This window comes from Nicotiana tomentosiformis, chromosome 1 (assembly GCF_000390325.3).
Source record: "Nicotiana tomentosiformis chromosome 1, ASM39032v3, whole genome shotgun sequence".
NCBI lineage: Eukaryota > Viridiplantae > Streptophyta > Magnoliopsida > Solanales > Solanaceae > Nicotiana > Nicotiana tomentosiformis.
In genome coordinates, this window is record NC_090812.1 from 89,653,578 (window position 1) to 89,676,443 (window position 22,866).

Genomic DNA, 22,866 nt, shown 5'->3' on the forward strand with positions numbered 1-22,866 from the left:
AAAGTTCTTTTTTAATTTACTTAACATGTAATAGTAACATTTATATGATATGCTGGTTGTTTGGATGAATATGTCGCATGTGTATCCTCTCCACAGAAGATAACAATTGAAGCAGGATTCCACGTAATTGACTTAAATAGTTTGAGGGAAGTCATTTCATAATTCCGCAATTTATTAACAAAAAGCGAAAAAAGATGATATAAATATGTAGTTGAGTTGAGTGAGATAAGTAATAATTGGGGATTCTTCTTTGCTTCTTGTACCCAGCCAAAGCCTGCTGACATGTATGTAGTCCAATATTTAAGAGATATCGAAAAATAAAACAAAACAATTTTCATTCTTTCGGGTTGCTTACCATACATATAGTAGTGCAATAGACTTCTCAAGTTTTACCCACATATATATTAAACTATGACTTTATTGGGAAAAAAATCATAATCGCGCATTGCGCTCACCCACAAAATATTTGTAGGATCATACTAACTACCTATCAACTTGAAGTCAACTCTCTACCCCTAAAGTAACACATGTATTGTTTAAACACATAAGCGGAAATAGAGGTGAATCTACCAACTCAATGTGTAGTTACATAATCAAATGCAAAATTATTACAACTTAAAAATCATTATCATGCTAGCATTTTATCATAGTCATATATGTTTTTACCTATGCATAATAAATATTAACTACGCGTTTACAATTCATATTAAAATACACTCTATCTCTCAAATTTTATATAATCTTTAACTTTCTTATTACTACCTGTCATATTGCATTTGCATTGTGAAAGTTTGGCTCACGATAGTCTGATCTCAATACGATAAATTAGGTCAAAACTAGCACTATTGGTATCATACAATGGTTTGATTTCAACTTATTCAACTAGGCTACACATTGTCGCCGTCACACGCAAGTAATAATTTGATACTAAGGTAACCAACTAAGTATTTTATTTAGTTCGCACAAGAGGTGAGTTAATTATCTTAATATACTTTAATTTTATTGCCGTTATATTGGCTTGTATCGTTTCGTAAATCATACTATATATTATTAACTTCTATAAAACACTAGCTCATTAGAAGATCTACAACATGAATGGGTACTTAAACTGCTTAAGTAAGTGAATCACTTGGAAGGCATCAAATAGTAGATTACCAGATATGTTATCAAATTTAATAAACTTCAACTAATTCCGTGAAGAAGTTGATATCATTTAAATACAAATAGAATAAATAGTAGATTACTAGATAATGAATTTTTGTTGTTGATAAAAGAAATACGTATATAGTTTCTATTTTATGAAAGTGGACCCAATTATTATTAGCTTGAAAAAGAGAGTAAGCATTAAAATCAATTAATTAATAGAACAAAAATTAGTAAAAAAAATATAAAGAATTGCCCATGGCCATTGCTTTTCTGCTCCCCCAAAAAGAATCCAAATTAGTCCTCCTCAATATTTACCCCCTTTCCTTCCCCAAAATCCCAAATGCAGAGCGAGTCACTGAACTCGCCAAATTGACAACTCTATAGCAAATTCAATAGCCCCTATAGTCTACTACCCCGTGACTCTCTTTCAAAAAATTCAGTTTAACCCATTTATAGCATTCTACAGTTGGAATTACCATTTAGCCACTAGCAGCTGGGGCACAAAACAGCTCCTGTAGAAGAGGAAGATTTCAGAATTATACTCCAGTGAGTTTGAAACAAGAATCTGATTGAGCCAATTTGAGCGCGGTTCTTGAAAAGTTAGAATCTTTTTTATTGTTAATCTTTGCTCAAAAGGACTTAGAAGTTTGGCACTCCCAATTGTGGTCCCAAAATTTCTGTTTTAATTCAATTATTCAAATGATTGCTTTTTTCGTTTGTGAATATTGCATTTTGGATTTGGAAGTTTTCATCTGTGTTTGGTGATGGTGGCTGAAAAATATATCTTTTGTGGACATCTTATAGATTGTGTATTTTTTTAATTTAATTGCTATTCAAGTTCCATGCATGGCATTCATGTGAAGCTTTAGACTCTCGTTTTCTTTTCTTTAAAAAGATAATCAAACTGAATTGACTAGTAGAAAGCTTAAAGATATTTCAATAGAGGGCCTAGAAGGTTTATAGTGTGATTTATTGTCTGTGACCAGTGGCAGAACCAGGAATTCTGTAAAGGGGATCCAGAAAAACAATAGAATGTTACATATAGGATTTGAACCTGTGATCTAAAGCAATTGTTAAACCCCTTCGCCACATCACTAAACTTTTTCCTTATATCAAGAGGATTCAACAATTTATATATAATCTAAAAAAATCATTTTTGTCCTATTTGTGCATATAATTTTTCAATTCACTCCACTTTGCTCCGCCACTGCCCATGACGCCGAAGGGTTTTAGGTCCAAGTTTATATAGGTTGAAGTTTGCATCTCGAATTGCCTTGAAATTATGGTTAGGAGATACGCATTTACCTCTGACGAGCTTGCCTTTTCCCCACTTACACCATATTTTTCTTGTATTGACCAAATAATTTTTCTTGTAATAGAACTAAAATAATTGGCAAGTGACTTCTGTGTTGAGTGATGGTGATCATAACTGTTTTCCTATAATTATTAATGTTTTTCTAGAACATGAGTTAAGATGAGTTACATTCAGAGTAAAATGTTGCATCTGCTTAAACAATTTTGTTTGTAGTGCATTGTCTTCAGCAACATAAGGCATCTAGTATATTGTATTTAAGTGATGATTTTCTATTTAACTGCTCCCTCCTTATGGTTCCCTGTCCAATTTTAATTTAGTTTCTCATATTACTCACGATGACACTTTGTCTCCAGTCAGAAGGTTTTAGGTAACTTTTAGAAGTGGGATTTCTGCAATACAAATTCCATTTCATGAATTAAGAGTACATAATGATTGCTCTGTAATGAATTTTGATTATATTTTACTCTGTATTTGACTTTCTAGGACTTGCTAGTGCATTCATAAAATATCGTTGGTAGGTCGTGCGGAAGGTTTATAAAATGTTGTTGATAATCTCAAGCTAATTGGTTTCTCTTTCTTCCTCGTACCCTTGTTTTCTTTCTTATTTTACCTATTGGGGACTGCAGAGCGTGATGTGTCAGTAATTAGAGATACACAGTAGGCACACACTTAGGCTCCAGAATTCTGACCCTGAACACAGAGAAGAAAATTCATAATGCTCTTGGATTTGTGATTCACTGTTCAACTTTTTATGCTTAATGCTGTTGGAGCATTTTGAAATTTAATCAAGTAGATTTATTAGTGTGTATTGTGTTCACAGCCGAGCTGACTGAATCATACTGTGTGTAAATTGTCATGCTGAATGCTACTTCCAACTGGTGGGGGTGGGATGAATTCTACAATGGATGACATGAACTTAATCCATCAGGCTCAGAGGCATCATCTTGTAGTGAGAGAGATAGGAGAAGAAATTGATTTGGAAATAGGGCCTGGGGATGATGACCCTTCATTTAGTAATAATACTTTGATTAATGTTCCACCACAAGAATCTGCGGGCGAAGAGCATGACGAGACCAAGCAGATGATGATTCATCAAGCTTCCGGTGTGAATCAGGACTTGTTGAAGACTCAACCAGTGAAAAAGAAAAAGAAGGTCGTTAAAAGATGGAGAGAGGAGTGGGCAGATACATATAAGTGGGCATATGTTGATGTGAAAGATGGCACAGCAAGGATATTCTGCTCTGTTTGCAGAGAATATGGTAGGAAGCATAGGAGGAATCCTTATGGAAATGAAGGCAGTCGAAACATGCAGATGAGTGCTCTGGAGGAGCATAATAATAGTTTACTTCACAAAGAAGCTCTTCGTCTCCAAATGGCATCCAAAGATAAGATTGTTGTTGATAAACCTATATATGTTAAAGGTAATTTCCCTTTTCAATTTCTTTTGTTGGCTCTATTCCACCTTATCCTTTACACTTTTGTTTTTATTTTAAAAATAGTATGAAACTTCTAAAGCAGTAATTATTTAATTTGTCAACCATTTTCAAGAACGTGATAACTCTTTCCTTCATACCTCCTCTTGCTCTATATTGATGATGGCCTTAGAAGGTAATCAAGTACACATAGTTTAATTTTCCGCCATATGTAGAAACCGTATCTGTTGTGAATTAGGTTTCAAATTCTTCTTCTTTTTTCCTTGAGAGTTCATAAATTTCAATCCTACCCCCACTTAAATTGAAATATATGAGTTTGATGTCAGTGGTAAGAGCAGCTATTTTGTTAATATCTAAGCAAAAACTTGTAAATCGTCCAACTTAAGTCTTTCCCTGGATCTTTTTCTTGTTATATCCCTTTGGAAGATTATGCTTTTCACTTTTGCGAAGTTCAAAAGTCTCTAGAACAGGTTAATTTTATCCAGTATGCTTGCATGGGTTTGTATGACTAGTCAGTGGGAAAATAAATTAATTGACATACTAAACTGACTCTTATGTTGGAAGTAATTGGGTGATCTCAAGTATGGGGATGGTGAGCCGAAAATTGGTTTGATCTTCTATTCCATATTGAGGGATAGAGTTGTAATTTGTAAATTTGTAAATTTGTGACTAGTGTTTTAGAATCACAGGGATATCTTTGCTTAATTCTTTTGTGCTCTGCTTTGTAAAACTGAGACAATAACCTCTGAAGTCAATTTGTTGTATCAGATTGTCATTTCACAAGTAATTCTTGTAGATGTGGGATTTTGTTCCTAGAGACAGATTCTTTTCTGACTTTTTCATTGCTGTTGAAATTCCTAAAAAAGCTCTTATGTCAAAAACGGCTGGATCGATCATTGAAGCTGCATTAAAAAGGGATCCTCATGAACTAGAGTTCATACAATCTGTTCAAGAAGCGGTTCATGCTTTAGAAAGAGTCATTTCAAAAAACTCAAGGTAAGTTGTCTTGAGAATAAACCATATGTATGAAAAAGTAATCATTACAACTTTTATTACAACTCTGATAAGAGAATATTTTCCTATGTTAGTTATGTAAGCACTATGGAGCGGTTATTAGAACCTGAGCGCACAATTATTTTTCGAGTGCCGTGGGTTGATGATAGGGGTGAGACGCATGTGAACCGTGGGTTTCGGGTTCATTTTAATCAGACTCTAGGTCCATGCAGGGGTGGTCTCCGTTTCCATCCATCAATGAACTTGAGTATTGCCAAATTTCTTAGCTTTGGACAGGTGATCTTCTGCTAATTATCTTACTCTCTTAGTTTACATGCAAACACTCGTAATGTGTGTATAATTTCTCTAAAGAGTACAAGCAATGATGTGCAGTTCAATTGAGAAAGTTTGCTGCTTCTCATAATATTTTTGATTTGTTCTCATTTGGTAGACTTTGAAAAATGCCTTGTCGCCTTACCGACTTGGGGGTTCTTCAGGTGGAAGTGATTTTGATCCCAAAGGCAAAAGTGATAGTGAGGTATGTTTATGTTTAACCATGCTGATTTCTAATCACGAATTTATTTTCAAGCGTTAATCTTTCTTCTACTTCCTGCCTACTTCACTGTAGGTCATGCGATTTTGCCAGAGTTTTATGAATGAATTGTATCGTTATTTGGGTCCTGAAAAGGTAGCTAAAGACTAACTTCTATGTCTATTTTACTTTGATTACCTGTCAAATCATATCTTGTTTCTGTAGTTTGATTATTATCTAATCATGTAGGATCTTCCTTCAGAGGAGATGGGTGTTGGTACTCGGGAAATGGGCTTTCTGCATGGACAATATCGGCGACTGGCTGGTCATTCACAGGTGAAGATGGTTAATTTTCTGATATTTCAGATCATCTTATTCTGTTCTTTCCGCTTCTTTTGTTCTAATGTGACCATGGATAAGAATTGTATCAAGACCAGACAAGCTAACATCCTTCGACGTATTACGGGAATCAAGAGGCTAATAATTCACATATTATATGAGATTTGCTGAATTTCATAGGTTGACAGCAGAATACAAATCTAAGCTAAATGATCTTGATATTTTAACTCAAAAAAGAGAAACAGTAGAAGAAGAGAGAATGCCATCTGATGGATTTCTGAACTGTGTTATTATTGCCATTTTCTGTTGAAGATGAAGTGAGGAGGACAAGAGGGGATTCTGTACATAGCATTATGTCATTTATTTATTTTTAGTAAGTTAGCATTATGTTATGTACAAAGCTGTAAAACTAAAGATAAATTCCTGAAAGTATGCCTGTCTCCCTCTTACGATCTCATTGGGCTGAAGGACTAATAATTCATGGAGAAGGCTCTGCTATTTTCAACTAAAAGCCACTAATTGGCTTTGCTGTTGATCTAATGAGGAGCATCTCTATCAGCTAGTTAATTGAAAATTCTAATGTGCATGCATTTCCCTCGTAAGTCCACAACCACAAGGCACTTGTTGGTATCCTTTTCGAGCTTCTTCGGTAGTTTGGGCAAGTTATGAGAAGCTGTTAAGCGAGTTTTTCAATTGTATGGTTTTAGGGCTTCCTTTACACTTGCAAATATAATTATTACTACTGTTGTGCCGATTCTTGTGATTCACTTTTCCATTTAGGTATGTCTCAAAATGTTTGACTCACTTCCAGCAATGATAATTCACATATAAGAATTTTCAAACAACGATTTGATGTACTGATCGATATAAACAGGTAGATCTAACTTATTAAACTCCTTGCTCTAATCAAACCCTGTCATGTAAAATGGTCCGAGTAAGTATTTGTTTACAAGTATGTATATGGAAGTTGTTTGGTTGTCCTTGTAATAAGTCAAGATATTGATAACAATCATATATAGGGGTTTTAGTCCTTTCCTTTAGGGGTTCCTACTCTTTAGATAAAACATTGCCATCTGTCAAATATTACTTTGTTCATTTTATGCTCTTTTTTGTTGTTTTTACACACGTCTCTAACTGACTACGGGGTCATGGTAACACCCGTTTAAAAGCTGTGCCAATCATATTGATGAAGCATAATCCTGAAGCACTTGGTGTAGTTAGAGATGTAAAGACTAGATAATTAACAGTTCTTCATGGGTGAACCACCAGATTTAATGCTTTTGAGCAAGAAGTTTATTTTCGACCTTTTACCTTTGAATGTATTGTATATCATCCATATGATTATAAGTATTCTCCTTTCCTTTCTCCTCTCTCTTTTCTTTTTAATTTTATGAATATACACATTCCACGTTGTGCAGGGAAGTTTTACAGGACCTAGAGTAAATTGGTCAGGCTCTAGTCTTCGAACTGAGGCTACTGGCTACGGATTGGTGGAGTCTCTTTCTTCTTCTTCTTCTGTTGGTTTAATTTGTCAAATACCTGTCTCATTCCTGCCAACTAATTTCTGTTGCAAACTTTAGGTTTTCTTTGCACAGCTTATGCTTGCAGACATGAACAAAGAGCTAAAAGGATTAAGGTACCATCCTTTCCAATTGATGGATCTCCTTATGTGTGAAATCAGAAATATAAGAGAAAAATAGCCTAATGTTTGGGGCTTCTTTTACTGATCCTCATGAATGGCAATGTCACTGGATCTGTTTGCTACTATGAGCATCCACCTACATTATTGGCATAGCTGAAAAATGGCAAGCCTGTTAGAAATTCATGGAGATCTCTTTGTCAGAAGACATGAGTGGGTAGCATGTAGATATTTATACCGTCCCACAATATAGGTGGCATGTAATTAGGTCATTATAGCCTGACCCCTCCAAGGCGTTTATATTATGAGCTTCGAAACTATTTGCATAGGCAGGTATCAATAATTTTTTTTTTTTTTTGAGAAGGAAGGCAGGTATCAATAAGTAGAGAGAGAAAAGCTGTTTGCTCTTGGTATTTGCTGGCAGGGGTGGATCTACGTTGCTACAAGCGGTGTCACCCGACACCGCTTCGCTGAAATTTTTTACAAATTTATAGTTGAAGAAGGATTGAAAAAAAAAGAAGAGAAACATATCATATATATGAAGATGACACTGATTGAGAGACGAAGTTGTTTCAGTCTGGTGGTTGTGCCGGCTCCTTGCCGTGTAGGAAGTCACTAGTTCGATCCCCCGCATAGGCGCTTAATCCATTTTTGACAAATAAAACCCTCAAAATGACACCACCCCCAACCTGAGGCTATACTGAGAAAGAATATGAACGATTCTCCATTAGTTTCTTTTTTTCCTCTGAAGTAATTTAAATTTATTTTCTAGATATCTTTTGGGACTAGTGTTAATGATTTATTATTTGGAATCTTGGCATACAAATATTTACTGTTAGAACGTCACAATTGAGATTTAAACATATGATCTATAGCAACTTTTGAACCCCTTTCCTACTTTACTAGAATTTTTTTCTAATGTCAAGGGAGTTCAATTGTTTATATATAACAAAAAATATCCGTTTTATCCTAATTATGCAATATAATATTCTAACAAAGGGGATTCAGTTAAACCCCCTTTCCTCTACTTAGTTCCACCACTTTGCCTCGTTATAGTAATTTGTTTATTTGTTCACTTCTTAAAATATCGACACCGCTTGTATAAAATCCTGCATACGCCCCTGTTTGCTGGTGTTATCAGAAGTAATACTTATAACGTCCTTTATGTTCAGGTGTGCAGTTAGTGGTTCTGGAAAGATTGCAATGCATGTCCTAGAGAAGCTCATTGCTTATGGGGCCGTTCCCATCACCGTATCTGGTAAACTTTCTGATTACTTTTGAACTCTTTTTCAGCTTGAATGGTGAACTGAGAGGTATTCTCTCAAAAATCTGTATTCCAATATCAACCAATACAGCCTGCGACCTACCTTCTTTCAATTGAACATTATGGCTTGGTTTAGAGCTTATCATTTAGGAATTCCTGAGCATTCAGTTTATGCTTGTTATAGATATTCTCTTCCAGAAGGTGAGAGTGATAGCTCATTGCGCCACTAATATGGTGCAGGTACAATATGATACTTAAATTATTAAATTTTCCAATTATGATTTTACAGACTCAAAGGGTTATCTGGTGGATGAAGATGGGTTTGATTTCTTAAAGATATCTTTCCTGAGAGAAATCAAAACTCAACAGAGAAGCTTAAGGTTTGTTTTTTTCTCCACAATAGTTGTGTAGACAAATACCTTTGAGGTTTTGAATAAATGGCATATTAACAAGTACTTTTGCAGAGATTACTCAAAGACTTATGCTCGCTCAAAGTACTATGATGAAGCTAAGCCTTGGAGTGAAAGGTGTGATGTTGCATTCCCATGTGCCTCACAGAATGAAATTAATCAATCTGACGCCATTAACTTGGTTAACTCTGGTTGTCATATACTTGTAGAAGGTATTGGTCAACCTCCTGTTATCATTCTCACTTGTTTGTTATTATTGTCCCGGATTCCTAACCATATAGTGAGTGGGTAAGTGGCGTGTCTTTCTTTTAACACTTTTAACTGTATTTCTGTTCATTTTTAGGCTCCATTATGCCATGTACCGCTGAGGCAGTTGATGTTTTGAGAAAGGCTAACGTCCTAGTTGCTCCTTCTATGGCTGCTGGTGTAGGAGGGGTAGGATCTACTTTCCTCACTAGCATGTTCATTATAAGTAACTCATTTGTCGAAAAGTAGCAAACACTACCTGAATTTGCGTCGGAAGTCATTATGTATTTCTACTATCTTTTTTTGCTTTAGTTCAAAGTAAGCTTATGCTTCTATGTGACGGTAATACTGACTTGGGTCTTCCAATGTGGGTAAGATATAATGCTAAAGTAGGTAATTTCAAACTCTTATTTCGACTTGTTGATGGATTATATTAGAAAGTTAAGGATGAAAGTCTTGGTAACTGTGAAGAAAATGGTTCAATTTTGTTCAACTCATGATGGGAATGAGAGAAGGAAGCAACATTCTCTTCATTCGATCCCAATTTTACTTTTACACAAGAAATGATTTTGGAGTCTGTCCTGCAGTTAACTGGCTTCCTGCGAGGGCATCTCACACTTCTGATGTACTATTTAATGCTTGACAAAAGATTTATGTCCAATTTCTCCCACCGTCTTCTTTTTACTTGATTAACTTTTCCTTTGTGGTGTCTCATTTTTGACATCCCTATTATGAGATAGAGCTTGTGAAGTAATTTTGTGAAGCTTGCGTTAGACAGAAGTTTAGCTGAAAGTTAGTGCAACAAGCATGAAGCACCAATTTGTATCGCCATATGTTTTATATCTTGAGATGCTCATAATAACACGGCGAGGTTTCCCATATTTTCTTCTGTTGTGGACTGACATTTCTGCAACTTCATTGTGTCCATTTTCTTGGTTGGATAAAATTTCTAACTATCAATCACAGGTTGTTGCAGGGGAACTTGAGCTGAAAGAGTGTAATTTAAACTGGTCTCCAGAGGATTTTGAGTCTAAATTACAGGTCAGCACTTAAATCTTGATGCAGAACTGGAGTTTTTTTTTTTTTTGTGTGTGTGTGGGGGGTGCGGGGGCTTAGAGGGTTAGAAGTGTCATTATGATAAAACTCATCAGTTTGTTTCTGATAATTCAAATATATTTAGTTGGAGCAAGTGCCAATCAAAGCAAATTATTATGCTTTTCCTACTCGTGCTCTAGCCAACAAAAATTAACGTGTGCTGGAGTCAGTTGTGAAAGAATATCCTCTTGTTAATCATCTTCATGTAGCATTTTATCATATGCTTGTTGTCCGTAAATATTCTGTAAACCAACACTAGTTGTCTCTAGATGAGGTTTTGTATAGTTGCAGGTGTTTCTTTTGTCTGTTTTCCATTTTAATGCAAATGTCATCCCTAGTAACAGTGAGGATGGATCTCTTGCTTGCTGCAGGAGGCTATGAAACAGACATACCAGAGAGCCCTAAAAGCGGCAACAGATTTTGGTTATCAAAAGGAAAGTCCAGAGTAAGTTTTTGCCTAAAACTAACACCACAAAAAAGTGGGCTTTATGTGCATTCTTATGGATTTAGTAAATAGGCGCTTACAACAATTGTCTCTTTCCGACTTCTTGAGCCGAGGGTCTATCGGAAACAACCTCTCTACTCCCTCGGGGTAGGGGTAAGGTCTGCGTACACACTACCCTTTCCAGACCCCACTTATGGGATATTAATGGGTTGTTGTTGCGCTTACAACAATTATATTGAAAAGTTTGAAGGAAATTGTTCCTGTGCTTTGTTATTATGAATAATGTCTTTTTGTGTTTTTGTTTTTTCTTTCTACATAAAGCATGAAATATTCTTTCTAAAATGCTCTTCAGTTCTTTTCTTAACAAAATTGTTGTTTTTTTCCCTTGAAATGTTTGATTATCCTTTTGTTTTTTTGTGATAGACGTTGCTCGTGTGGATATTATCTTGTTCAAACGTGCTAGCTCAATTCAATAGGTTGTTGTGATATTTGCAGGGCGTTGGTCCATGGAGCAGTGATCTCTGCTTTCCTAACGATTGCCAATGGTATGGTGGACCAAGGATGTGTATAAATTACAGCTTTTTCTTGATGTAGCTAAATATCATATTTAATTACTACTTTTTATTTGACATCAATAACGAAGAAAGAGTGCTGTGGGATTCATTGCATCGTCGGGCTTCTTTCAGGATCTTATACAGTGCTTGATATTGTAGATGGTGGGAGGAATATATGTTTGTCATGGTAATGTACATGTATTGTGTAGGTGAGTTAATGTCAAAGCTTTGGTAGGATATACTACTTCATTTTCTCTGTTAGCTAAATTTAGTTAGCTGCTGAAATATAAAAGTAATTGTGAAAGCAAACACTGTATTGTGGGGTTGATGGACTTTTAAGTTTTCAGCAAGGAAATCCTTATAACTTGGATGGACTCAATTAAACCTTTTCAAAGATAAAATAAAAAGGTAAGTGAACACTCGATAAGTTGGATGCATGTTAATATACCAAATAGAAATATTTTCAGGGGTTTTCATCTGAATATGGATGTATTATTACTTTTTCTTGGATTGGAATTATGGATTGCAAAAAAGAAAGCGTATGAAGTTTTCATTGTGAAAACATGCAACAAGAACAAACTTTATTCTTTTTAATAGAGAAGCTTTATTATTGCAACAAGTCCTTTTTTTTTTTTTGAAATCTTGGTCTTGGAAAATATCTTCTTTTTAGGGACAAGAGAAGTTAAAATTTAGAGTTACGAACCGCGTATATGCTAATAAGTGAAATATTATCTAATCTAAGAGATGCACAACTATTGACATAACCAGAAATTGTAACCTTTGAAGTTCAGTTGGCAATAGTTCAAGCATTTGACTTTTAGTTGGGAGAAGTGGAAAAAAGAGTCGCCAATTAAAAGTTAACGTTGTTAATACAATGTTTGGTTAATTCTCTCTTCCCACGTAAAATCCAACATTATTCGTGTAATGTTTATTAGTTTCATTTACTTTTTACGCGTAACTATTACTCAGTAAATTATGCGATAATGTAATTTTATTTTATGGAGGATAAAATGTGATGTAAAAATATGAGGATTACTAATACATGACTAAAACAACTAAATGATAAAAATAATCTTTTATGTAATAACCAATACTTTATTTTGTTAATGTGTAATAATATTTAATAAAATAACCAAATACAATACTAATAAATTCATTATAAATTCTTGCATTACCAATTTTTACATAATTTAAATTCTAAACCAAATGACCCACAGAATTTTGAAGAAAGTCATAGCGCACCAAGTGTGTGTAATAACTAAAAATTCGAGGTCGGTATATATATACTGTATACAGAAACTGGAATTTGCTCAGTATAAAAAGCGGACGTATATTAGGAGATCGGCACCCTCTTTTCCCCCAAAAAGAAACCTACAACCTAAGCCACTGACCTAAAAAACATTCACAGTTTCACACACACACAAAACTAGGGACAGTCGGACAGACGAAAAACAACACACTCCAAAATCCCAATAGTCCCAAAAATCCCTATATATTCCAATCCTTGTCCTTGTTGGTCTCATAATTCTGCGTTTGTTAGAATTGTTCGATGCTTCTCCCGTTCATAATCGGATCCACTTCAGCTAATATTAAATGCTCTGTTTCTCCTTCTTTGTTTCTTCCTATTTCATGTCTGCAGCAACAAGGCTGATTTTTCATAAGTTCCCTATAAAGTTGTCTACTTTAGTGGTTTTTGAGTTTCAGCCTACATTTTTCTGCACAGCATGAGTGATTCTAAGGTGCGTATTGTTTATTCTTGATGTTTCTCTTTTGCTTTTGGTGGTATTTTGGTAATTCTAGAATGTTCTGAATTATGGACAAAATTGGTTTTTGAGTTGTGGTTGTAATATTGTGGTTTGTGGCCGTCATATTGTGGATGACTGAGTAAGGTAAAGACTGCACTTTGTTTCTGATATATGGTGATTGAGTGGAATTATGATGTTTGGTTATTTTGAGTTATGGATAAAAATCAATTCTTTAGAAGTTTGGGATGGTTCATAGGCGTGTCATTGTCTGGTTATTATTGGCTGTAAGCAATTTGTTTGTGACGGTTTGCATTATTTTTTGGGAATATGTTCTTTGAGTTGCGGATTTTTTTTAAAAATGTTATTGATTGCTAGTCTGGTTTTAATGGTATGTGGTTGTTGTGGATGACCTAGGAAGTGAAAAAGAAATCTATTTTTCTGTCAGATGGATATGCTGTTAGAGAAAGATTTTAGTTAATGGTTGAATGGCTTCTTGCTGCAAAGTAAAAGAGTCGCAAAAATTTCCCTTTTTCTCCACATGCTTGGCTTTATGGATACTTGTCTAGTAGGAAGTGGTCCAGTGCTAAGTTACATAAGATCACTTGGGGATATCTCAGGCTTGTGGTAGTGACCAATTACTGTGGCGACTTGCGTTTCGCTGGTATATTCTATTTACCATGTAGTATGAAAGACCAGGGTTCATTCCTGCCTGTTCTATTTTTACTTGATCACTTTTATATTACTAAGACATGGAATAAAGTCTTACAAGAATTCAAGTTAATAATCAAGTCAACAAATTTTTTTGGGCACAACTTTAAACAAATAACTAACTAAGCTAACCTTCTATACAATGTTAAATAGACATTCGTTGATCCTAATAGAAGAAGTGGTTTGAGCAGTGATATCCTGCATTTAGCTAGGTGCATTAAGTCAATACATTAGTGGTTACACAAGTCTTGTGAAGGCTAATTCGGATTGTGTTAAGTGTGGTTTGGACATGTTAACTTTGTATGAATAGTTAAGAGCTTTAGATGTGTCTGAATGATGGGGGGATATTTGATAAAGTAATTGGTATGGTGGTATGATGGAGATGGAAAATGACTAAATTGCAGTCTATCTTCTTAAGCTTCTGTAGATTTACTCGACAGTTGTGCAACATGTTCTGTGATACTTTAGTTATTTGCAGGAATTACTGACTACCTGTGATTCTACCTTTTTTTTCCCTCGAGCCAACATTGTTTCCTTTGTCTTGGTGTTACAGGTATTTTTATTTGGTTCATTTACTGAAGATGAAACAAAGTCATTGCTGAACCCTCCATCTGGTTGTGATGGGAATAAGCACGTGGAAGAAAAGGTGCTAGTTAATTCCTCAAAATTGGTGCCTGAATTATCTTTTGGAAGTTTCAGCAATATATTCAATTCTCAACCTGGTTCTTCCAAAGAGAAAGTAGGCTCAGATTCCTCTACTACTCTCAAGGAGCAGAAAGATGGGCATGAGAAACCAAAGACAGATAACTTACTCAGAGAAATCAAACAGAATGGAGATGTCCAGAACGATTACTTTGCCAATGGACATGAAGGATCTGCAATGGTACACAATATCGAGTTTAGTAATTTATGTGTGTCGGAAGATGAGTGTAAAAGCATTAACAAGTTGTCTAGTACAGCTGGACGAGATGGTGGTGCACTATTAAGTAAAGGAAATTCGAATGGGCCCACTAACATTTCAGCAAAACGCGCATATTCAGGACAGGCCCCTCTGGAGGTATCTGGTGGCCCTCTTGATGTTGCAGGCTTGCTACCTCGGGGTTTAATCAACCCAGGGAACTTATGCTTCCTTAATGCTACATTACAAGCTCTTTTGTCATGTTCACCATTTGTTGAGCTTTTACTAAGTCCAAGGATACACAGTATTTCCAAGGTTGAATATCCAATATTAGCTGCATTTGTGGGGTTTCTTTCTCAGTTTACTGTACCTGGTTCTACGAATTTAATGAAGAAAGATGCCACCAGTATTGAAGTCGGTACGCCCTTCAGCCCAGCAATATTTGAAGCAGTTCTGAAGAAATTTACTCCTGATGTGCCTAAAGCCATTTCCGGCAGGCCAAGGTCTGTACTTATTTACACTTGTTTAGTAGTTATAGATGTCTTCTTTCTGGGGTTTTCTTCAATGTACTTGTTGTGACAGACCTTGAGGTTACCATTTCTAGATTAGTGTAAATTGGAGAAATGTGTCAACTCTTTGTAAAGTATCTCAAAACTCCCTTTATTAACAATTTTCCAGACAAGAAGATGCGCAGGAGTTTCTGAGTTTTGTAATGGATCAAATGCATGGTGAATTACTAAAGCTTGAAGGGCAATCAGATTCAAGTGGGAAAAATTCATTACTTGTTTCGTCAGAAGAAGATGAGGGATGGGAAACTGTTGGCCCAAAGAACAAATCTGCAGTCACAAGAACTCAGGACTTTGTTCCTTCAAAATTAAGTGCAATTTTTGGAGGGCAGTTGCGGAGTGTTGTTAAAGCAAGAGGTAGTGTGCTTTTTATAAGTATTGAGATTTGCTTATTATATAAAGATCATCTGCTGCTTATGAAGAGCATAAGACTAGTCAAATCTAGGGGTATTACCTGATTTTGAAAAAAGGACTAGTCAAATCTAAGAATTGGGAATTGATTATTTCTATAAATTTTCTCATTTTGGATTGCCCATGTGAATCCTGGTCCAACTGTGATAACTGTTCAGTTTAAGTTAAATATCCCCTCTGAGACACAAAAAGGTTTTACACAAAATTAAGCAGCTTTTGAGAAGTGGTAAGAAGCTTCGGTTTCTCTCTAAATCCCAGAAATTTCTTGTTTGCTACTTTTCATGATTTTATTTTAGCAGAAAGATTGCGCATGACCTATAGATTGATCATTAACTTTCTATTTGCATGACCAAAAAAATAATTCTGCCTTTATTGTAAATTTGTCAAAGGACGCATAGAATGCGACAGAGGAAGGTGATTTCTGGCTGTATCATAGGAAATTATCTTTTTCCCAGCAACCAGCCTACAGTATTATCTGTTAGTTTCAGAAACTGTAAATTTGCTATATTACAAGCTCCCAATCTGACATAAATGCAATAGCTCGTTTGTGAAGCAACTAGATGTTGTGCTCATGCTAGTATGTCTTTTATCTATTTTTCGTAGGAAAGACAACTTTGTCTGACCTTTGAGGTTCTCTCAAGTCTCAACTATTTTTGAATTTGGATTGAGTTTAAGATTTTGAATCTACTTTATAATAGGGAACAAAGCCTCTGCCACTGTTCAACCATTTTTCGTGCTCCATCTTGATATTTCACATGAGGCTGTTCGTACCATTCAAGATGCTCTCCGTCTATTTGCTGCTCCTGAGACACTCGAGGAATATAGAACAACAGTAGGAAAGGTAAATTGTTCCGCTACCTTTTGGACATTATGGTTTTTACTGTCTGCTCTTAGTTGGGGAATGGTCCAGTATCTAATGTCAAGTATTGAATATGTTGACCTAGTGCATAAAACTGCATTGAATCTTAGATGGGTCACAATTCAGAGGCCTCTAGTGTACACGTTCCCTAAGAAACTTTGCTGTTGATGACTTTGTTTGTGCCACCAACCTGTTTTGTTTTTTACTTTGATAATGTATTATTCACAAATTTAGCACTAAGGAAGTGTTATGAGTTACAGTAAGGAGTCGAGCTGTCCCTCTTATATCTTTTGGGGAGCCTATGAAATCCAAATATTCATGTACGTCACCTACAAAATGGAAAATTACAATAAAAGTATAAGGTTGTTTGATAAAAAGCCTTTCAATCTGTAAAGACGATTAATTTTTCCTTTAAATCATCTGAGGTTCCTTTCCTTCTAGAGAGTCCAGGAAGTGAAGACTGGGACTGTGAGACATGTATTCTGCTGTTGTTTTGAAGCCTTTTTCCCATGCCAGCTCCAAAAAGCTACTCTTAAAGTTCTTTGCATCACCAACTGAAACCCTAAAATGGTTATTAAAAATCTTTACCATATGTCCCTCGCAACTCGAAAATTAAAAAACAAGTGTTGTGAATTTTCATTGTGCAATCCTCATAGGTAACATCAAATTTTCCTATGTTAGACAAGCTTCACGCATAATAATCCATCCAAAACTAGTTTTACAGGTTCAATCATATTTTGCTACAGGATTTTCCATGGCCATTTCTTTCCAGTTCTCCCGGCTACATTCATATTTTGACAACAAGTTCTAACTGCAAATATATCTTTCTTTGCATCTTTCAACCTTATAAGATCTGATGCCTTAGTTGCACAGCTGCTCTCCTCCAACTTTTAGGAGTGGAATCAGCCTTCTACCTGTCATCAGGATTAACTTCGTTTTCCTCTTGGTTGATTATTCACAAGTTATTGCTGGTTTAGTGATCTCTGATCAGATTAAAAATGATCACATTCGGTAGAAGATGCAAGTAACACGCATTGAGGATAAAATGAAAGGTGTGGAAGTATGGTGAAGGAGGGTTTCAAAAGGGGACGGTAGACCTAAAATCACATGGAAGGGGACGGTAGACCTAAAATCACATGGAAGGAAGTTGTCTCGAAAGACCTACAAATCCTTGGAATCAATCCAGACTTGGCTAAAGATAGGACATAATGGAAGAGAAAGATCTATATAGGTGATACCTACTAGTTGGGAATGAGTTTTAGACTTGGTAGAGAACTTTTATTATTATTATTATGAAAGACCTGATTTTTCTTCCTGCTTCGATTTTCGTATTATCTTGCTGTTACTGGTTTGTTTTTTTCATGACTTCTTCACTACCGTAATTTCTTTCCTATATTATTGACTTTGCTTTCCTTGAGCCGAGGGTATATCGGAAATAACCTCTTTACCTGCACAAGGTGGGATAAAGACCATGTACACATTACTCTCCCTAGACCCCACTTGTGGTATTACACTGGGTATGTTGTTGTTGTTATTTATATAATATATAATATATTTATCTTATTTTTCACTTTTATTTTATTTTAGTATTAATGATGATATAAGTTGAGCTTAAAGAAAGAAATGAAGATTCATATGGCCGATCCCAACTTGTTTAGGATTGAGGCGTAGTTGTTGTGATCGCTGATCAAAGGCAGGATACTAGCTGGGTTTTGACCTCTAACATAGCTTATTTCCTTGCAGTTTGGATCAGGTAGTGCCAGAAAATCCATCAGCATACAGACTCTTCCTAAGATGATGATTTTACACCTGAAGCGGTTCGGTTATGGAAGCCACGGAAGTACTAAACTGCTTAAACCGGTGCAATTCCCTCCTGAACTAGTGATAAGCCGTGATTTGCTTGCTAATTCGACTACTGAGGTAATATTCAAATTTAATGAAGTTCTTTGTTAACTCTCTATCCCATTCAGGGGGAAACAATTTAATTTTTGATTTTATAATTCTGGTTGCGATTTTATAGTGTTTTTTAAGGAATATTTTGAAGGTCATTGTAGATAGAAATGATTTCAATTGTTCAAATTGCAATTTCAAGATCTTTGGTAATTGAGACTAAATTGATCGAAAGTTTGGTCTATCTGAAAAAGTCTCACTCATGGGAAGGAGGGAAAGGTATTTACCCTTATAGTCTAAATACCTCACCTTCAATGAACTAATTTTATATATCGACTACTATGCAAAGACGATAGTAGGCATTTAAAACAGTTAAGTGTTAAATGTGAATATACATTACACCCTTGTGGGTTTTAGAAGTCATAGATATCTATAGAGCAAACTTGGATAGATCATACTGCTAAATCACATGGGGAATTAAGTGTCGTCATTTACTAAAGTGGGGAAATGCATCATAAGTCAGAAACCTTGTCAACAGAGCATATTGACGTCCCCTTGTGTTCCAAAAATGAAAAATCATCACCTTTTTGTACGAATTATCTAGGAAGCAACACATTCTTCTACTATGGCATGATTTCCATGGATTGACATGAGGTGAAACTTTTGTTTTTTGTTGTTTTTTTTACATGCAGGGTCGACAATATCAACTTGTTTCCACAATAACCCATCATGGGAGGGAAGCTTCTAAGGGGCATTATACTGCCGATTGTCGCAACCAGAGTGGGAAGTGGTTGCGATTTGATGATGCCTCTGTTACTGCTGTTACCATTAATAGAGTGCTGCACGATCAAGCTTACGTTCTATTCTATAAACAAGTATAGGCAACACGTCTTAATCCAATCAGGTAACCGAGCGGGACAGAGGACATTCTTAAGTCATTGGACATTGCCACACCTCAGGCATCTGCACTGCTATGTGCTCCATTGTGTTAGATAGTCAGCATTGTGTTTTCATTTACATGGCCATCAGGGAAATGAAGCATCATCCATTGGCATCCAGGGCGTGTGGTAAATGTATGGAAATTTTGTTACCAGTTGTGTTTGGAGCTGTTCCTTTCCTCGTCTTCCTTTTTTGATCTTTGATTCATTATATTAGGAAAAATTGACTATTCTGTAATGAGGATGAGGTCGTGATATTTCTTTATATTCGATTTTCGAGTCTTCCTTACTTTATACAGTGGTTTTTTATATAGAAAGCATAGCTCTATCTGGAAAATACCTTGGCATGTCAAGATTATGTCAAAAATGCGGCTCAGGTAACCCTTGAATCTTCGCCAATGATCAAATTACACCAATTCATTTCGTGGGTCCAAACATTCAATGGTAAGCATTTCTTTAACATTGATATGATAGAAACTCTTATGTGATACTGATAATGATATTTTCATGGCATATAAGAGAACTTACTGATGATGGCAAGCAAGTTGTTTTACACAATTATGTCAATTATTGGGTAATATTACTATTTGGTAACCAAGTAAAAAATGGTTAAAACATACTAATAGTCTGAAAATTAAAAAAGCCGAGTATATAACTTAAATGCTAAACTAAATAGTGTAGCATCCTTCGAAATCAGTCCAATGAAATGGTACATAGAATGATTAGTTTAATGAAGCAGTTTTAGATCTTTGCTGCGTTCTGTGGAATTTGAAGAATTATTTGCAGTATTCTGTGAGAAGTATTAGGGTTGTGGCGTTCTTTTATAAGAGGTGGATTATCTTAATTCGATATATTTTGTCATTACATCTCACCAACAAAATAAGTCAAATTATTTGGATATTACCGGCATAATACTACAATTAAAACTCCATTTATAACTGTTTGTCAACGTTTCACAGAACACATATTACTTGATTGTTTACTATACCAATTACATAAACAAATTGTGAGCTACTTTCAATCTCAACCACTCTCACTATCTACAACATATATATAGATATATAATTAAGAATTTTGACTTTTGCACAGTTTTTCTTATCCAATCATGTCAAAATGACCTAACTCTTTTCCTCTACCTTAGCTGCCCATTATTTATACTGCTATCTTATCGTCATATATTAGAATATCGAAAACATTAAATCAGAAGAACATTATTAAAAATACGTTTTGAAGTCATCCTAATCGCGATATCTTCCAAGGAAACTATATTATTTTAATTGACTGAACTTGTTCCTAGAATGCGTTTACTCATATTTACCAAAACAAAAGAATGCGATTACTCAGACCTCATTTTGTATCTTTTAAGTCAAAGCTTTTCACCCACATGAAGAAACCAGTGAAGGGCAGTTAAAGCCTTTGTGATTTGGTTAGTTCTCGCATATGAATTCTATGAAAAGCAGTTGCAAGAAACTTTCCGGAATTTGCCTATGTACTATTCTAAATTGCTCAATTTTATCGTACGTTATTCTTTTGGCTCATTCATGTCTTTACCGTTGCCAAGTCATCTCGTATTCCTTTGCCATCAATAGAGCTCTAGCGTGAAATAGGTAGACTCGCCGTGTTCAATTTTTTGAGAAAAAGATGTCCAAATTTACCCCTCAACATGACTATTTTAAAATTGCTCTCAGATTAGAGTTCTGTTAGGGGCCAACGACAAAAACTGAGACTATTTCCTAACGGTAGGATAATATTATACCAAAAGATTTGACGTAGGGCAAAGTTGCTCAAAGATGAAAAGTTTCACAAATTTGAGTCGGATTAAGTTGTTTAGTCTAGTATTAAATGTCTTTTTTGGGTTAAAAGTGCTTCTGGTGGGAAAAGGGAAAGAAGAAAGAGCAGAAAGAATCTTTGACCAACACACATTGAACTTCCTCAGCTGGTCTTACACAATTCTAGTTAGGGGTATACAAACGAAAACGACAAATTGCACCAACCCGATAATCCGAATCAAATCGAGAAAAAAAATTGATTATGGTTTGATTTTATTTGGTTTGGTGTTGGAAAACAAAAACCGACATATTTGGTTTGGTTTGGTTTTAAATAAAAAAAGTCAAACCGAAACCAAACCAACCCGACATTGTATGTATAGAAGTTTTAAATATATTTAATACATAAAAATATTTATGGTAGTGTAGTTTATAAATATTTCTTAAGTTTTTTCATAGTTTTATCTTTTAACGTATTATTTCAAGCTTGGACTTATAATTTTTGGATGCTCCAATAAGTTTTATAGTCCATAAATATTAGTAACTCAAATAAATACAACAACAAGCCAGTATAATTCCGCTAGTGGGGTCTGGGGAGGGTAGTGTGTACGCAGACCTTACCCCTACCCTAGGGTAGAGAGGCTGTTTCCGATAGACCCTCGGCTCCCTCCCTCCAAGAACTCCACCTTGCTCTTGGGGTGACTCGAACTCAAATAAATCCTAAACCAAAATCAAATCAATACTAATGCTAATAAAAGACATTCAATCCAATTGTACTATGAATGAAAATAGTGTTGAATATCTATTTTTTAGTTTTTCTATGGTTTAGATAAAATACATAACTTATTTTTCTTTTAGTGGTTAGTCATGTAAATAATAGTACTTATTAGTCATAATTTTAAATTATGTTTGTTTTCGTTATGGCTTATTAACAATATTTATTTTATGAGATTTTATTATCTTTATTGTTGAATATTTTAGTACAATGTCATGACTCATCTCATATTTATGTCATTTTATTGAAAAACAACTTATATAGTTTTGTCTTACTAGGATTAAAGAAATACTAGGAGAACATATTTTACGTTCTGTGCTATGAAGACTTTATGAAAAAAAAAAAACCCAAAACCCCAAAAAATTCGAGAAAAATCGAGATTAAAAAATCCGAATTTTATTGATTTGGTATGGTATTTAGATTTAATAACCCGATACAATTGGTTTGGTTTGGTAATTTGAAAATCCGAACCAACCCGACCCATGTACCCCTAATTTTAGTCATGTTTAAGGTAGCTAATTTTTGACAACCTCTATTAGGATTTAGGAGTAATTTGTTTCTTCATTTATAAGTTATTGTGTTAGAAGTTCCAATGAAAACACAGAAAAGAACAAAATAAACAAAGCCAATTTTTTCAATTCCCTGTTTCAAATAATTATTTTTTTGTTCCATTTTATTTGACCTAAAACAATAATATAGAGGTACCAATTCTTCTTAGACCATGAACTTTTTGTACTTTTCCAATGGTTTTCAAATAAAAAGTTTGTACACAGTAATATTTTCTCCATAGTCTATATAACTAGACAAATTTTATTTTCAAAATATAAGTGGGGAAAGCATCTTACTAGATTAAATAATGATGAAGTTAAATTCAGTAACAAGAATTATTTAACTAATCC

General features: G+C 35.0%; 2 protein-coding genes across 7 annotated transcripts; both read left to right on the forward strand.

Moving 5' to 3' along the window:
• Positions 1-1,412: 1,412 nt before the first annotated feature.
• LOC104099655 (uncharacterized) lies at positions 1,413-11,720 on the forward strand. 6 transcript variants are annotated; one of them, XM_033656986.2, is made up of 17 exons: positions 1,413-1,692; positions 3,282-3,882; positions 4,761-4,890; positions 4,983-5,184; positions 5,339-5,425; positions 5,516-5,575; positions 5,669-5,755; positions 7,177-7,248; positions 7,339-7,394; positions 8,570-8,655; positions 8,951-9,041; positions 9,126-9,283; positions 9,415-9,506; positions 10,284-10,358; positions 10,784-10,857; positions 11,353-11,402; positions 11,544-11,720. In XM_033656986.2, exons 2-17 carry the CDS (start codon positions 3,324-3,326, stop codon positions 11,600-11,602), a joined length of 1,938 nt encoding a protein of 645 aa, XP_033512877.1. In that variant the 5' UTR covers positions 1,413-1,692; positions 3,282-3,323; the 3' UTR covers positions 11,603-11,720. The 6 variants fall into 6 exon arrangements, 4 of the variants coding, with proteins under 4 accessions (XP_033512877.1, XP_009605002.1, XP_009605006.1 ...); XR_011411525.1 differs by having other exon boundaries at positions 1,419-1,745; positions 11,334-11,402; XR_011411524.1 differs by having other exon boundaries at positions 1,419-1,745; positions 11,281-11,402; positions 11,544-11,648.
• Positions 11,721-12,987: 1,267 nt separating this feature from the next.
• Positions 12,988-19,720, forward strand: LOC104099656 (ubiquitin carboxyl-terminal hydrolase 24-like). Its single transcript, XM_009606712.4, has 6 exons — positions 12,988-13,150; positions 14,418-15,265; positions 15,441-15,685; positions 16,438-16,580; positions 18,342-18,518; positions 19,181-19,720. The coding sequence occupies exons 1-6, from the start codon at positions 13,136-13,138 to the stop codon at positions 19,367-19,369; spliced, it is 1,617 nt and encodes a 538-aa protein (XP_009605007.1). The 5' UTR covers positions 12,988-13,135; the 3' UTR covers positions 19,370-19,720.
• Positions 19,721-22,866: the final 3,146 nt, after the last annotated feature.